Raw genomic sequence first — 17,928 nt, forward strand, 5'->3', positions numbered from 1 at the left:
TGGGGATTATGTGGATTATAATTCAAGATATGATTTGGGTGGGGACACAAAGCCTGGCTATATCAAGGTTAGAATACTACAAAGAACCTAACGTTCTTGTAGAACATGTGTACATCAGACCCTAGGTGCCAGGAGCCGGGAGCTTAGGTTCTAACTTTCACTGTGTAACAAGTTTAAGACCTATATGGGAATCTATTGCATAATTCTATAACCTACAAGGCCATATTGACCATGAAGCATGAAAAAGAAAAAAGATAATTTAAAAAATAATCCCCACCCTACATTCTTGGGTGATAAGAAAAAGTCACCCATGAGAAAATAGGACTCCAAACCTATGATAATGTGCGGATTATGTGATAATGTGGGGATCTGCCATCCAGAGATTTAGGAAAATCAGGATGAGGCAATAAAATGGTAACTGGTCCAGAACCTGTGCAACTCCTAGGGCCCCCATAAAGGCAAACGTACTGCAGGGATGGTTTCTAAACTAGGGCTTCTTGGATATCTAAAGAAATCCAAATTACCAAAATTACTCAAAATAGAAAATTAAAAAGCACACAAAATAACTAAAGAACATCATGAGGGAGAGACATGACAGAGAATCAGCAAATACAAGCAACATGGTATTTAACGAGGGGGGACTATAACAAATCTGGAAAAATACTATATAAATATATTTAAAACATTAAACATTATAACGTTTTATAGATATTATAAGACAGGCTTTGAAAAAGTACCAAGTAGAACTTCTAGAAGTGACAAGTCAATTATTAAGATGTTAACTTCAATTGCCATGTTAAACATACTAACATGCAGTTAAAGAAAAACAAGTTAACTATCAGGCTTATATGCAAAAACCATCCAGAATACAGTATAAAGTGACAAAAATAGAAAAACGAGTTTGAGATAAATGGGAGAGGATTTCAGAAGGCCCAAAATACGGTCATGCTTTGCTTAACTATAGGGAGACGGTCTGAAAAACACATCACTAGGTGATTTCATCATTATGTGAGCATCAAAGTGTATATATCAAGACCATCCTGGCCAACATGGTGAAACCCCGTCTCTAATAAAAAAAAGTACAAAAAATTAGCCGGGTGTGGTGGCACGCACCTGTAGTCCCAGGTATTCCGGAGGCTGAGCCGGGGGAATCACTTGAAACTGGGAGGCGGAGGTTGCAGTGAGCCACTGCACCTCTGCAGTGGTGCAGAGATTGCACCACTGCAATCCAGCCTGGTGACAGAGGGAGACTCCGTCTCAAATAAAAAAAATGTATATACATTAACCTAGATGGTAGAGCCCACTAATAGTATTTATGTATCTAAACATAGAAAAGGCATGGTAAAAATACAGTGTAAAAGATAAAAAGTGGTACATCTGTATAGTGCACTTGCCATGAATGGAGCCTGCAGGACTGGAGGTTTCTCTGCGTGAATCAATGAGTTAGTGGTGAGTGAATGTGAAGAACTAAGGTTATTACTGTACACTACTGTAGACTTTTAGCTACATTAAGTTTATGTTTTTTCTTCAACAATAAATTAACCTTAGCTTACTGTAGATTTTTTATTTTATAAACTTTTTAATTTTTAAAACGTTTTGACTCTTTTGTAGGAACATGTAGCTTGAAACACAAATGCATTATACAGCTGTAAAAAAATATTTTGTACACTCTTATTCTATAAGCTTTTTCTATTTCAAATTTCTATTTTTTATTTATTATATTCTTTAAGCTTTTTTTTTGTTAAACACCAAGACACAAACATACACATTAGCTTAGGCCTACACAGAGTCAAGATAATTAAGACGTTACTAGGTGACAGAAATATTTTTAGCTCCACTATAGTCTTATGGGACCCCTGTCATATATGAGGTCCATCATCAACTGAAACATCATTGTGTGGCACATTACTATAAATTTACTAGAAGCTCAATAACAAGAGCTTAGATATAATGGGAGAAAGGCAGCATTTGAAGAGATAATCGTGTAGGATTTTTCAGAAGATATGCATACAGAATAAAGAAACATACCAAGACCCCCAAAACACAAGAAAAAGAAATCTACACCAAGGCACATCATATTGATAATACAGAATGTCACGGAGGTAAACTTTAGATGTCAACCAAATTTGAAGACAGAAGATCCTCCAAGTTATAACATTTATGCCAACAACAACAAAAGCCAGAGTCTGTGGGATAGCATCTTCAAAAGACAGAAATGCTACTACCCTGGAATTCTGTGTCCAGTTGGACTGTCACTTAAGAATGAGAACATGATAAAAACATTTTCAGACAACATCCAAGACAGTAAGGTCTGAAAAAACCACCAAAACCTTTACTTTAGTAAGAAGGAAACTAGGGAGCAGGGGCAAATGGGAAGTTACTAATCAACATGAAGTTTCAGTTAAACAAGATGAATAAATTCTAGACATCTGCCATACAACATTGCACCCATAGCCAACAATACTGTATTATGCACTTACAAATGTGTTCAAATTACAGATTTCACGTTAAATGTTCTTACGACAATGAGATAACATTTTTAAAAACGAAAGAAACTGAATCCAGATGAAAGGGTTGAAATACAGGAGCCAATGACAAAGAAACAATATGAATCTGCTCTTTAATTTAAACAATTCTAAAAACCAAGTCATTTTTACTCTCAAATCATAAAAACTTTGTTATGCTTTCCTTTTTATATAACAATACTTTAAAGAAATATCTGTTATTTGTTTCAATTTGCTTTAAATAAATAGAAATAGCAACGATGCTGGTATGTTTGATTAAAATGTGAAGAATACAAAGAATGAAATGTTAGGTAACCTTGAAGAATTTTTGATGTCATGATATAATGCTTATGTTATGAAAATGAGAAGGAAAAGCAGCATATAAAAATTATATTCACTATTATGTGGGCTGAATAAAAATATATGGGAAAAATATTTATGGCAATGTACCAAAAATATTAAAAATCATTGGTGGCATAAGGATATTTTTCCTTTTCCTTTATACTTTTCAAAATCCTATCATGGACATATAATAACAAACAAACTTCAAAATACTTAAACACATAAATATTTTAATAAAGTATGAGTTTCACTAATAAACACCATATTCGTGTTTTGCAGGCAAATCTCTCCTCACCATCTTCTACAGTATCTGAGAGTCAGCTGGTATGTATCTTCTAAGTCACAGATCTACTGCAAATTCTGATCTCTCAAGAGAGCTTTACCTGAGTAAAAGTGAAAAAAAGAATACATTTACTATATGTATTTTTATTCACTTACTTGTCTAATAAAATTTTAGTGATACTTTCCAAAAGCTCCATGGTGGTTGTTTTGCAGGTGACAAACATACGTAAAACTATACATAGACCTTACTTGCTAGTAACTTACATGCAAGTAGAGGCATTAGAAGAGATTGTGAGGTCAGATTAAAGATGCCATTAGAATTTGGAGAAGAGAGCGCACTCTTTAAAGGAAGAGATCTAAAAAGAGTTTAAGGAGAAGGTCATGACTGAGTAGGATAGTTTTTGGATTTGAGGAAATAAGAAATAGATATTTCACACAGGAGAATTAGCATGCAAATGGTCTAGATCAGTGCTGAGCAATAGAAATACAACGTGAATGACAAATGTAAGCCACATATGTAATTTTAAAACTTCTAGTACCCACATTAAAAAAGTAAAATGGAACAGGTAATGTTAATTTTCATAAAATATTTTATTTAGTGTTATATAAATATTATCATTTCAATGGATAAGCAGTATAAAAATCGAGACATTTTTACATTACTTTTTTGAGAAAAGTCTTTGAACTATTGCATATTTTACATTTACAGCAAATCTCAATTCTGCCTAGTCACAAGAGCTCAACAGTGGGGACTACACTGGGCAACACAGATCCAGACTCTAGAATCTGTTATTTGAAGATAAAATTTGATTAAATGGGAAAATTATTTTATCTTATAGCATTTTGTATTTCTTATTCATACAGTGGTTACCAAATTGAAGTCACGAAATAATTTTTTTTTTTTTTTTTGAGACGGAGTCTCGCTCTGTTGCCCAGGCTGGAGTGCAGTGGCACGATCTTGGCTCACTGCAAGCTCCGCCTCCCAAGTTCACGCCATTCTCCTGCCTCAGCCTCCCAAGTAGCTGGGACTACAGGTGCCCGCCACCAAGCCCGGCTAATTTTTTGCATTTTTAGTAGAGACGGGGTTTCACCTTGTTAGCCAGGATGGTCTCGATCTCCTGACCTCGTGATCCACCTGCCTCGACCTCCCAAAGTGCTGGGATTACAGGCATGAGTCATCGTGCCTGGCCAAAGATTTTCTTAATATCTTTGGATGTTTATTGTCTAAAATTGTAAATTCCTGAATAATAGATATCTTCACTAAAATGATGGAAATTTCTAGTAAAACAGTTTGAAACATTAACTGATATTCCCCTTTCAAAGAAATTGTTTTGGTGTCCTATAGCCACAGCCAACAAATCATCTTGTCATTATTATCCCAATAAAAATAATTACAATTTATTTATTTGTAATACTGAGAAATCATAAAAAGCGTTGTTAGACTTTTAAAATAGCTTGATTCAATCAATCCACTTGGGTATACTGGTGTTTATACATATAGTGTGTATATGGCGTGTGTTTGAATATGTGTGTGCATTAGTGTCAATTGGTTTAGAACAGTGTGTGTGTGGGAGCAATATAGTATACTTGAAAGAATCTGGGATGAGTATCAGAAGACCCACCTTATACTTCCTGCTCTGACATTAACTAGTGGGCTGACAGTGGGTAAGTCGAAAGCCTGGGAGTCTGGATTTCAGTTCCTTAATTGAACAGTGAGAGCATTCTATTGCGTACTTTCCGAGTCCTTCCAGGGCTGTGAATCTATGGTTACTAACACAGTGAAGTTGAAGGAGTTGCCGTGGAAACAAGCACTGCAATAACATAATGAGGTTAAATGACTTCCCATTTAAGATATGGAAATACTACTACAATTATTTTAGTATTTAAAATGATATATTTGTTTATTTAGAGTAATATATGGAAATAAAGAATGTTTTAAACATTCTTATATATAGTTTCACTCAGTATAGTATATAAAATATAGATTTTAGGTGTTGGTGGACTATATATACACGTGTAGGTGTGTATTTTACATACATGTAAGTTCTTGGTTTAATACTTTAAGAAATTATTTCAAAGTGGCAAATATATATATATATATGTGTGTGTATATATATATATATAATGATTTTATAAAGTAAGATGTAGTAAAACAACTCATTGTGAATATAATAAAAAAACTTACTTTTTGCCCAATAAAATAATCCTGTAGTTTGTGTTCTCTAGTGGCAAAACTACAAAGCATTGCTTTGAATGACTTTTATAATAATTTCTTTGCATTTACTTAAGTCCTTTTGTCTAAGGAGTTCAAGGCATTTCTTAACCAAGTTTTAAAATAAGTTTTAATCTCAAAATGCCCTTGAGATATAGGTAGGTTTGTGAAGGGATTATTATCAAGTAAGCATATCACATTAAAAAAATAAACATCTCTTCTACTGATATATTTATTTAATTCAATAATTTTGGTTTCTATTTCATGACGTCAGCCCTGTGTTTATATTAATACTACCTGAGAGTGAAATAAATAGTGGAAAATGATTGTATGTAAGATATGTTATAGGGCACGTACTTCACTAAGGATTTAGAATATTTTTACACTTAAGTAACACTATAAAGTTATAATTTTTTCATTTTATGAATGAATTTTCAATATTTGCCATCACAAACTGTTTAAGTTCTGAATAATGAGTAAATAAGAATGTCTTTGATAAACAAAACTTTGAGATATACATATTTACATTTTTATATATGTATGTGTTTATAATATACATACACATATAGATGACATATGAGGTAATTCTGATTGTTTATATATAAACATCTTTGTTTATATGAGTAAATATGTATGGATGTATAACGCATAAAAACAAAGTTATTGGAAATGTATGATATTTTACAGTGAAATTATATAAACAAATATTTGTTTTGTGTAAAACAAACAGTAAATAGTTAAAATTATTTGAGTCCTATTTTAGGAGGTAAATGTAGTAAATGTGTTGAAGAGAAAATATATGACAAATTGCTATGGTACCACAAGCTTAATGCAATTCTCAAATTGCTTTTGAGATTTAACTTTTTAAAGATATATCTTTTTTCATGCTTTCAAATTTTTAACTTGGCTGATCTGTTTGCTTGCTTTTATTGCAAGTGTGCCAATTCAGAATTGAAAAGGAAAGAAGAAATAGAGCTATGACCCTTACTCTTAAAATATTTCCGTTGTTTACTCTGGAAGCCAAATGATTTAGAATTGGGCTTGGGAGACTGTTTTGGAGGCTCATGTGAAGCTAGTTCACCAATCTTAGCTTCTCCTCTATTAAACTGCACTGCAGTCGATCAGAACTGGAAAGGAAATTAGAGACGAAAATACTGGAAATTCCCATCTATTCACTGGAGATTGGAATAACGACTCTGTCAACCTGAAGAGATTATTGTAAGGCTCATATATCATAAAATATGGAGTTGTCAGTATACTCCTATAGACAGGGAGAGGTTATTTTTGCACATAAAATCTGTGAATGATGAAGAGATAAAATGAGCAGCCATTTTTACAGAAAAAGAAACAAATGCTTATGGAGTTAAACAGATTGTCTAGGATCACCAGCATTAGTGTTCATCCTTGCTTTGTGTAGCTTTGGAAAATGAATCATTAACATTGATTTTAGATAATTCAAGGAAAATAAGAAAAGAGTAATTAAGGAGTTTGGAAACAGGGCCTCACTGGAAGCATTACTTTCACTGGGTACCTCCTGTGTCTGACTTTGCCTTGTGCTTTTGCACTGCCTGGAAAATGTGACTACTTACCGAAGAGGAGACTGGGTAGGGTCAGTTAGAGTACTGAAGTTTTCACAGCTGTGAATAGTGCTTCCTGTAGCATATTAAAAGGAGAAAGAGGAAAGGAAAGATCTAGGGTCTGTGTTAAACCTTCACAAAGCTTTCCTAGCTGTTGAGCTGAATCATCACAAAGATATTAACAAAGGCCAGCGGGGTCTTTTTCCCTGCATAAGATAGCACACAAGTTAGGCTCCCCAAGGTAGCTAAACCCTGGCCTTCTTTGGCAGTAGGGGAGCCTGGTTTAGATGACATTTGCCTTTTGCTTTTGAAATTTCATGCCGTTACAAAATGTTCACTGTTGTCCAGGATGGAAAACTTAATCTAGAGAGCACAAAACAATAGATTTAAAAAATAAGTCACATGGCTATATACAGGTAAAAGGAAGATGCTATTTACTGGAACACTATTAAGAAGAGTGCTTAAACTTGCAAATACTTTGTTCCTAGTTCTGAATGCCAGCTGATGCGTCCAGCTTTAGTGGTGCATGACTCATCTCTGAGGGCCCTTAAGGCCTCTGTTGTTCAGAAAATGCAGCCCTGAAAGCTTTTATGTAGAACCGATGTCTCCTTCAAGCTCAAAGGCAGTTTGTTTCTCCTTGACCAGTTTTTCCTTGACATAACGTACTTAAGTGCCACAGCATTTATCAGGTACGCCTCCTCAGGTTTGAGTCATGCTATTATCTTTTATTTAACCATTGAAATATTTCAATCTGGCCAATCTGTATTGTGTATATTCCATGAAATGCTTCTTGAGCCATGAGATATGGCCTATAATTATTGAGGTCTTATGTATGTTTATTTTTATACAACTATTGTAATCATTATAAAACATTTTTTTGGAAAAACACATCAAGTAGGTACTTTTGTGAATGGTCTAGATCATTTAGAATCAACATGCCATATTTATACTTGCAAAGTATATATTCTGTTTTTCCTTTCAAATTTATTTTATGCTGTTTTTTCTTTATCAATTTTGTCATGCATATTATCTCATTAGGTTCTCTAATCACCTTTGAGTTAGTATGGCAGGAATTGTTATTTCCATTATTCTGATGAAAAAAACTGAAGTTTAAATATGTGGAATGCCATGTCAATAGTTGCTTGGTAATAAGTGGTATAAAAATCTCCTTTGTTTTTTCCAATCTTGGGAGATTTACCCTATGCCATAGTGTTTTGAGATTTAAGATATTTGTTTGAGGGGAAAACATAGCTTAAGTATTTGCTTCAAGTATATAATAATGTTTGTTTAAAACAAGAATTAGGGTCTATAAACCTGTATTATCTGAATGAGTAAATCAGGTAAATAATTTAGAGAATATTGCTTCTGTCCACAATTTTGCCTGGTAGAATATATTGAGTTTGCACAAACTTTTTTGACATGGAAATTCTAAAGGCAAAGAAAAAAGCACTGGAGAATGAAGACAAAACTGCAGCAAATGGGTCAAAAACAACCATGGCACTTTCGCAAACTCTTTGAGCCCATAAAATTAGTAGAATTTCCAGCCAGACTCATAGGATTTGCTATACGTTGTTTTGTTACTTTCTTGCAGTTTTGTTACACATCTTATCTCTCCAGAAAGATCAAAATAAACTCTTGAAAGCTGGCACCCTATCCTTTATTTCTTTTTTTCTTTATCACACCATCCTAGAGCTTATTACTATAGTCAAAGGCAATTAAAAAACATCAGTCCATTAGTGTTAGTTGAAGTTACTAGTTTAAGAAAGATTTTGCTGTGAAAACCCATTATTTAAAAATATTGGTCATGGATTCTCTAGGTCAGTGCTGGTAGTTAATCTTCAACTTTGGTCTCTAGCCCAGAGGCTGTACCAACTTGCTGTCATAGAATTATAAGTTCCAAAGGATGGAAATAGTATCTATTTACATAGTGCCCCAAGTGACAATGTTCAAGTATGAGTATATACCTGATAGATTATAAACACAAATCAATAGCAGGCTTAGATGAGTGTCTTATAGCCCGTTAAAACCTGCCACTGCGCTTCGGTGAACCCATATATTCACTCCCTTGAATTTTTTTCTGTCCCCAAGACTAATGTTAGCTTCAGATATAATATCCTCTTCTCCCCACCCTCCACTCTTGAATTCTCTAAAAAAGGTGACATCATTGTGTTTTGGTATTAAGAGTTTTATTGCATATCACCATGAACAGAGGGAGAAAAGCAACAATTTATTTTAAATGAAGAAGATTAAAATCTTGTAAAGTCCCTAAAGAAGTGGTCTCTTCCCTTGAATTTCTGAAGATGATAACTTTAGCTTTATACTCTTTCTTCTGAGGGTGGAACTCACCAACCCCCACTTTCCTTCTTCTCATCCTCTATTGGAAAAATGCCATATGGCTCTTCTATCCCTCAAAGTTCCCTCTTTGTGAATTATATTGTGATCAAAAAGCCAATTCAAGAAAAATAATGGAAGACCTCAAGGAGTCAATCAGCACCTTTTTTTAAAAAAAAAAAAATTATTTCAAGTTCCAGGGTACATGCACATGACGTGCAGGTTTGTTAAATAGGTAAAAATGTGCCATGGTGATTTGCTGCACCTATCAAACCATCACTTCTGTATTAAGCCCAGCATGAATTAGCGTATTTTCCTGATGCTTTCCCTCCCCACCCACAACAGGCCTCAGTGTGTGTTGTTCCCTAACATGTGTTCATGAGTTCTCTTTGTTCGGCCCCCACTTATAGTGAGAACATGCAGTATTTGGTTTTCTGTTCCTGCATTAGTTTGATGAGAATAATGGCTTCCAGCTCCATTCATGTCCCTGCAAATGAAATGATCTTTCTTTTTCATGGCTTCATAGTATTCCATAGTGTATATGTACCACATTTTCTTTATCTGATCTATCATTGATGGGCACTTGGGTTGATTCCATGTCTTTGCTATTGAATCAGTACCTCTTATAGACTCCATATTGAATTATAGTCAGCACACTGAGCTTCTGTCTGTCAATTAACTTATTCATTCTGCAAATATTTATTGAGCACCAACCAGGTACAGGCACCATTCTAGATATTGGAGATATAAGAGTGAATAAACCAAAAATCTCTGGTTTCACAGAACTTACATTCTAGTGGAGAAAGAAAGACAATAGACAAAAACAGATGTCAGGTAGTGGTAACTGCTGTGGAGAAAATAAAGCAGGCAAGAGAGGTGGAGATTGCTATTTTATATGGCTTATTAAAAAGATCTGTCTGATAAGGTGATGTTTAAACAGACATTTGAAAAACTGAAGAAGAAGGAATAAGGGAGTTCCAGACAAGGAAAGAGCAAATACAAACTCCTAGAGGAGGCATTATAATATAGTGTGTGAGCTAGAGTAGAAAGAGTGAAGGGGTGGAAGGAACAGTACTAGGAAATAAGATTGGAAAAAGAGAGGCTGGTTAGGGATATGAAAGATCAGGTCATACAGCACCCTTATAGGCATTGCTTTGTAGGCACTACCAGGGCTTTGAACTTTACTCTCAGTAAAAAGATGAGGCATTAGAGAGCTTTCAGAGGAGAGTTGACTTGACTTGATGTAGAACTGACGGACATCATTTAGGAGATGAGTGACATGACTCGACTTATCCTGTGGTTGTCTTGTGATTTACTCAACTGGATTGTGAGCCCTCTGAAAACAGGGGGTGTATCTTTTTATCTCTATAGACACTATAGTTCCTGACATAGACTATATCTTAACTGGCAAAATGTCTCCAGTGAACATCTGGTAGAGGTGTGCTTCAGAGTTGCAAAACAGTTATTTTGTCTTTCCGGCACTTAAGAAATGTCTATACCCAGTGTAAATCAATTCTCAGTACATTCATGAATTGATATTTCCGATTTGGAGAATCTTCTCATTTTTCTTCTTGTGCCCTTTGTGCTGGCTATGAGAGTCATTACCTTTTTAATTTTTCCACATAGGCTGGAAAGAAAATTACAAAACTGCTTTTTCTGGCATCATTAGATGGCCATTTGCACCTATCAGTCATGAGTCTGACTATTCTATCGATTCTATAGTAGATAAAAATGAAAGCAGGGCCTCTTAAGGCTAGTTTAGTTGTAATATTGCTGAACAATGACAATCTTATAGTAGTTCAGTTTTATAGACTCCCCTAACTTGATAAATCTGATTTCCTCTGTGTTTGTTTGGACACAGATGTAACAAATTAAATTGTTCAGAATTAGAGAAGTTGTTCAAGAGAACCTTTACTTGAAGTCCAAAGGTATCAGCAAAGATCACTACACGCAAAGGTGCAGTGTAGATTAGGATTTAATAAAGCATAGTCTGTTTTAAAGCCTCTCCTTCGGTCTGGAGACAGAAGACAAGGCCAAATGGATGTCTCCGGAATGATAGACTAAGAAAGATCTATCTCTACATGAGCAGCACATTTTAATGTACTGAGTTCAAGTCTAGTGTCTTTCAACTTTTAATGTGTACATGAATCACTTAGGGATTTTTAAAAATGCAGATTCGGATTCAGTAGGCTTAGGTCAGGCACTGAGCTTTGGCACTCATAACAGGTTCTCAGATGATGCTGATACTGGTCTACAGCCTTCATTCTAAGGGTCAAAGCGCTAGCAGACAATGTCTTAATTGGATAGAACATTAGTTAACTTTCTATTGCAAATGTAGATTGCATCACCATTTGACATTGTGAAACAAGGTATGAGGAAGAATAGAGGGGAAGTTAACTAATATTCCAAGAGAGACTTATGTGTGATGACAACAGTGCCAGTTGCTTCACATATGCTGTTTTATAGACTTTCTAAGTGGCCCTTTGAGACCCTTGTTTGGATGATGGGTTTGAATATGCAGAAACAAGCCTTTTGCTGTAACTCTATGTGGTATAATTCCTGAGGGGTCAGAAAGGTAAGTAATAAAATGTGTCATTACCCATTATTAAAGGACATAGTCATGTATTAGAATTACAACCCTTCAACAGAAGGTCTACACAGGTGGGATGGCTTTTCCAAGGTAATACAGTTTATTAACAACATTGCAAAAACTAAAATCTATGTCCATGTTTCTCTCCTTCTAAAATATTATGCTACTTCATGAGAGTAAATTTTTAACCAAATCCAGAGACACAGTGGGAATTTGATGTCTTGGCCACGCAAATTATGGAGTATTTTAGGAGGTGGTGAAGAGGTGTGTGTGTCTCTGTGTGTGTGTGTGTATATGTGTGTGTGTGTTTGTGTGTGTGTGAAGAGAGTGGATGTGTGGATGTGTACAGTCACCAGGAACTGAAAACATTAGATAACACTAGGTCCTAAATGTTCTGAGAATATTTAGGATGGCTAATGAAAAGAAAGTAAAATGGCATAGAATGAGTTAACAATGGCCAAAATCAAGGATGAGACAGTTGACAGTGGAAATAAAACAGAGAAACAATATATTTTAAAGGAATAAAAAATATAAAAACTACATGAGCTTTGTTTTTGATTAGATAGGATAAGTTACAGAGAGGTGGATATTTAACAAAGATTTCAAACTTCTGTCTGTTCTATGATGTCTCTCTTCCTCCCTGGAATCAGCATAGAAGTGATAAAAATCACAGGCATGATGATCAGACCAAACATGGATTTAAACCTTAACATATTAACTGCATGACTTTGGCATGTGACTTATTACCTTTAAAACTCCCACAGAATTTATAAGAAATTGATGAGATGATCTATCTAAAATATTGAGTTCAGTTTTTGATTCTATATTGATAGAATATAAAATCTGTGTCTATGAGACAATGATAGTGTCATTAGCTGCAATGGGTCCTCAAGGATTTTGAAGCTAGTTTTGAAGCATGTGAAAAGGCATGAGGAAGGTGCAGAGGCTACCACACAGATGACTTGTTAGTATACCAAGGTTTGTGGAGGGTGCATGAGGTTCAGAACTGGGACACTAGGGTTAGATTTTTAACTGGACCAATACTGAGAGATGGTTGGGTTTGAAAGGTATGGTTAAAGATTATAGGATGAGAAGTATGAACAATGTCAAAGGCAAACTATGTGTAGTCATCTTTCGCCTAGAGTTGGTTTCCATATCTATGAAGTATTGACTACTGGGTAACAACAAATTAAGGTTGTTGGAGCAAAGAACAGGACTAAAGAAAAAGGGAATATATACAATGTAAAAATCAGGGAAACCATATGAAGACCAAGTAAGTAAATAGAATGAGGAAGACTCAGAGACTTCATATAGCCCAAACCTGGGAACACAGAGTCTAAGAAAAGAACATGTGGAAAATCTGGTAGAGTGGAGGAAATGGAGCAAAAATCATTATCTAATTGTCAGAGACAACCACCAAATCCAGGAAACTCATAAGAACTAAAGAGCATGAAAACTGGTAGAGAAGCAAATATGAAGCATCAGTAACAGACTCTGATACTGAATGTATCTGATATCCAACCAACCAGAAGAGTCTGTCTTCTGATGTCACCCTGGAAAGGACTGATCCCAAGACAGATGATCTGAGTGGAAGGCTCTAGGCCAGAATAACCCCAAACATCTACCTGCTTGCAACAAAGGTACCCAGGCAGTCATGTTTCTCTGGCAGAGGTTGTCCTACCATCCAAAGTGCTCCTGGTTAGATTTCTCCTCCCTGCTTTCATCTTTCTGCATAGTGACAACAAGCTTAGCCCCTAAAGTACCATGTTGGTTTTAGAGCCTTGTAGCCCCTGAGTCCTAGAGTTGCATTTATTTTCTGCCTCACAAGGGAGTAGAAGAGAAGAAGAAAGTGCAGGAATAGGAGAAGAAGAAAGAAGAAATGAAGCAGGAAGTCAAATGAAAAAAAGAGACAGAGGTGTGGACAACTTAGGATCATGGCCCAGATATCAGGCACCTCCATAATTGCAGGTGGCTATAGAAATCAGGAACTGCCTGGACTTTTTTTTTTTTTTTTCCAGCACTTAATGGAGGAATATTGTTCTTATGTGTATACTCTATGGCATGACTTCATGCACAATTGGATGTTACTTGTTCATTTTTCCCCTTGAGAAAAATCAGAGTTTCTTAATTGGGAGATATTTCTCAGTCTGGGGAAGATAGAGACTTGTCTCAATCTGTATTCCCCCAGTTGTCATATACATGAAAGACCAAATATCTGTTGAAGAAAGTATTGCAGAGTGACATTTATTCAAGACTCAAAATATATCAGGTGCTTTATAGAGCAGAGAGATAGATGTAGTCCCTTAAGGCTTAACTTGTGAGCATCAGCATTGACTGAAAAGAGCTAATTTACCATTTTCCAAAAGGAAATGGGGTTGAGAGGAATGATTGCAGCAAAAGTGCTTAAACAGAAAGAGCATCACAGTTTTTTATTAAATTATTGCTTGGGATGTTTTTGCAAACATCAATCTTTCTGTGACATTTTACGGGGTAACAAGATTTTGGTGTTTGTGAAACATCACATTTTGAAATTACCCCAAACTAGAGTTCTCCCCCGGTCTCTCTTTGTCAAATTGACACTGGGTACAAGCTTAAGAATCTTGAGTGACTGATGTATTAGCTAAAATTCTTTTGATTGCAAGTTACCGAAGTTGAGTTAAATGAAAAGGTGTGTGGGGGGGAATCTAGTGTAAAAGAAAAGGAAAGAACGTCAGGACAGGAAATTCATGTAGGCCTCCGGAATGTTTGGGGAGTCAATTCTGGAAAGCTCTCTGGTATCTCTCCTTTCTGGGCTGCCCCTCCATGCACTTTGCTATATCCTTCTTGATCTCAGCGTATCTGCTTTTTAGGTCATGTTAAGGCTTTCCTGTAGCTTCTACATCACATACTTTAATTTCAGTCTCCCACAGTTACTGCAGAGCAGTTTAAATCCCTGTTCCATGTTATTGGGAGAGACAATCTATTTGCCACCCACCCTCCACTCTTTTAGGTCAGAAAGCCACCCTAGTTCATAATATGAACATGGCATCTGGGGGCCCAGCTTTGTAGATTTTGGGGCATGGAGGGTGAGCAGTTTCCAGAAAAAGGAAGTTGTCATGGACTTGGTGGATATACCAAAGTCATCTATGCTATCATGCCCAGAATGCTGCCTGACACAGAGAAGACTCTCAATAAATATTGAGCAAATGAAATACTTGAAATATTTGCTGACCAAATGCACCAGCAAGAGTAGAACATGTTTGCATTTCGAATGTTACAATAGTAGATCTTTATGAACTGATTGCTGCTATAGTTAAATTTTAACTAAACTTACATTAGTTAAAATCATTTGACTTCAGGCTGTTTTTATGCATTTTTGAAATCATTTTAAAATTAAAAAATATAATTTTCTGTGAGAACAGCATTGAATGACTGAAAAATACACATATTTGTTCATTTTAACAGTGTTCTTTTCCTGCTTTTTTAATATTTATTTTACATTCATGAAGACTAAGCCTGGAGTAATTCGCCCAGTACCTGTAAAATCCAGAATATTACTGAAAAATGAGGATGAAGTCTATGAACCCAACCCTTTCAGTAAATACTTGGAAGATAACAGCGACCTCTTTTCTGAACAGGTGAGCACATACAAGAGAAAATGTTTGCTATTTTGATAAATGACTATATAAAATAAAGATGTCTCTATGAATATAGCACGTGTAAGAACATGTTCATTTGATTGGAATATATTTGGTAATGAAAAATGCTTGCACAATAAATGGAAGTTCCTAAATAATTCAAGAATAATATTTTGAAGCATTTTAATGTGTTTTTTTTTTTTTTCCTAAAACCTGTCTATCTAGTGCTGGTATTGTTTTGGGGACCAAGGTGTTACCCTCTATGAAGACATCATGAAATCACTGATTGGATGGGTCATATAGGTGTTGCATTCTTATTTCTAAAATCCTGCTTCCAGCTGGGTACGGTGGCTTATGTCTGTAATCCCAGCACTTTGGGAAGCCAAGGCAGGAGTATTGCTTGACCCCAGGAGTTTGAGACAAGCCTGGGCAACATGGTAAAACCCCATCTCTGCAACAAATTAAAAAAAAAATAGCTGAGTATGGTGGTGTGTGCCTGTGGTCCCAGCTACTTGGCAGGCTGAAGTGGGAGAATTGTTGAAGCCCAGGAGGTCGAGGCTCCAGTGAGCAAATAATCATGCCACTGCACTCCAGCCTGGGTGACAGAGCAAGACCCTGTCTCAAAAAATAAAATAAAATCTTGCCTCCTTTTGAAGAGATGGAATATTTTAGATTGGTATATTGAAGTTGACAAAAGTTCTGTTTAGATTCATATTAACAGAGACGATGCAGTCTCTCAGACTGGGAAGTAATAGTGACAGAATCGGGGCTCAAGTCATATTTAGGATTTGTTGTTCATTTTGTTTATGTTTGAAAAGTCTATACTAGATTCTCCTTATACATTATATATGTTAAAGGAGGTATAATGGAGAATTGTCAATGGTGCTTTATATTTGTGAAAAATATGAAAATACACATTTATGCAATATAAAACTTCATAATGAATAGCAGAGATTTTAAATCTTTGTCATATTAAAATGCAGCAAATAGTATGGGCTATATATTTTATTGAGAGATTGAAATATGAAATTAATAAGCAATGTAAGATATTCAGAAAACTTTCTGAATACAGTCAGGACATGTAAGATCATCATATTTTATAATCCATAATAAAATAGATTTATAAAGGAATATAAAGTGTTATGCTTTTAAAATTTTAGTTTGAAAATAATAACTAACAATATTCTTGAAAATATAAATTATATTTACATTTATATTTATATTTATAAAACATAAAGAATCTCTTATCTGACGTGTTAGCTCTGTGACCCTGGGCAAGTGGTTTCATCTCTCTAGGCTTCAGTTTGTTTGTTTGTTTCTTTGTTTCTTTCCTTCCTTCCTTCCTTCCTTCCTTCCTTCCTTCCTTCCTTTCTTTTTTTTTTGAGATGGAGTTTCACTCTGTTGTCTAGGCTGGAGTTCAATGGCGCCATCTCGGCTCACTGCAACCTCTGCCTCTTGGGTTCAAGCGATTCTCCTGCTTCAGCATCCTGAGTAGCTGGGATTACCGGCGCCTGCCAACCACTCCCGGCTAAGTTTTGTATTTTTAGTAGAGACAGGGTTTCACCATGCTGGCCAGGCTGGTCTCAAACTCTTGACCTGCCAGCCTCCGCCTCCCAAAGTGCTGGGATTACAGGCGTGAGCCAGTGCGCCCGGCTGGCTTCAGTTTCTTAATGCACAAAATGAGGTGTTCAGATTAGGTACCTTCTAAGGATCCTTTAAACACTAAAATTTGCATTACTTAAAATCTATGATTAACCATAACTGAGTCTGAAATCCCTATGTAACCTTGAAAAAGTTCATTACAAATACTTTTTATGATTAGTTCTAGTTTTTATTTACAAAATTCAGATGAAAATATTTTCCATCGATTTATATACACTTTGTGAGAAGGCTATGATTTATAAGTCTGATTTTTTTAGAAGGCACTGATATGATCAAAATGATCAAAAATGATAATTAGAGGCAATGATTTTAATTTGTGGAATAAAATATAGACCTCAAATTAAATTAAATAGGGAAATCTTGTTGATATATAAGGTTGCCTTCACTAATTCCATACATAACAGAAATGGAAACTCCTGTGGGGAAAACTTTTTTTTATCATTAACAAAAGCACTTATGAAATATCTATTGCTTGCATGACACTAATATTTTAGTGGCTTTTAGTATGAAGTTTTAGACAGTATGGGATAATTATAAAATGTTTATAAAAATAATTTAGCAGTTATATGAAAATCAAACCACTAACAGTTAAATTTAACATATTATCCATATAACCTACATTGTTCAAAATATGATCCAATACTGGAAGATAACTTTATTCTTCTGTGTGAGTATAATTTTAAATTCATGCATTTTACTTCAAGCAAGACTCCTTGTAGAGTATCGAGTTAATCTACCTGTAATTTATGACATGTACTGTCTACTGAAATGATAAATTCCATTTTCAAATGCAGAAAATTCTTGTCATTAA

The 17,928-nt window shown here is 35.2% G+C and overlaps 1 protein-coding gene across 4 annotated transcripts in view; it reads left to right on the forward strand.

Moving 5' to 3' along the window:
* MLIP (muscular LMNA interacting protein) overlaps positions 1-17,928 on the forward strand; it is a 165,253-nt gene that overhangs the window by 85,829 nt on the left and 61,496 nt on the right. For all 4 annotated transcript variants that reach the window (XM_032140872.2, XM_032140871.2, XM_058432601.1 and 1 more), the window contains 2 exons: positions 3,126-3,170; positions 15,327-15,455. In XM_032140872.2, the coding sequence (XP_031996763.1) occupies positions 3,126-3,170; positions 15,327-15,455 (174 nt within the window). The remainder of the gene's footprint in view (positions 1-3,125; positions 3,171-15,326; positions 15,456-17,928) is intronic.

The sequence above is a fragment of the Hylobates moloch genome, unplaced genomic scaffold, assembly GCF_009828535.3.
Source record: "Hylobates moloch isolate HMO894 unplaced genomic scaffold, HMol_V3 SCAFFOLD_20, whole genome shotgun sequence".
Taxonomy (NCBI): Eukaryota; Metazoa; Chordata; class Mammalia; order Primates; family Hylobatidae; genus Hylobates; species Hylobates moloch.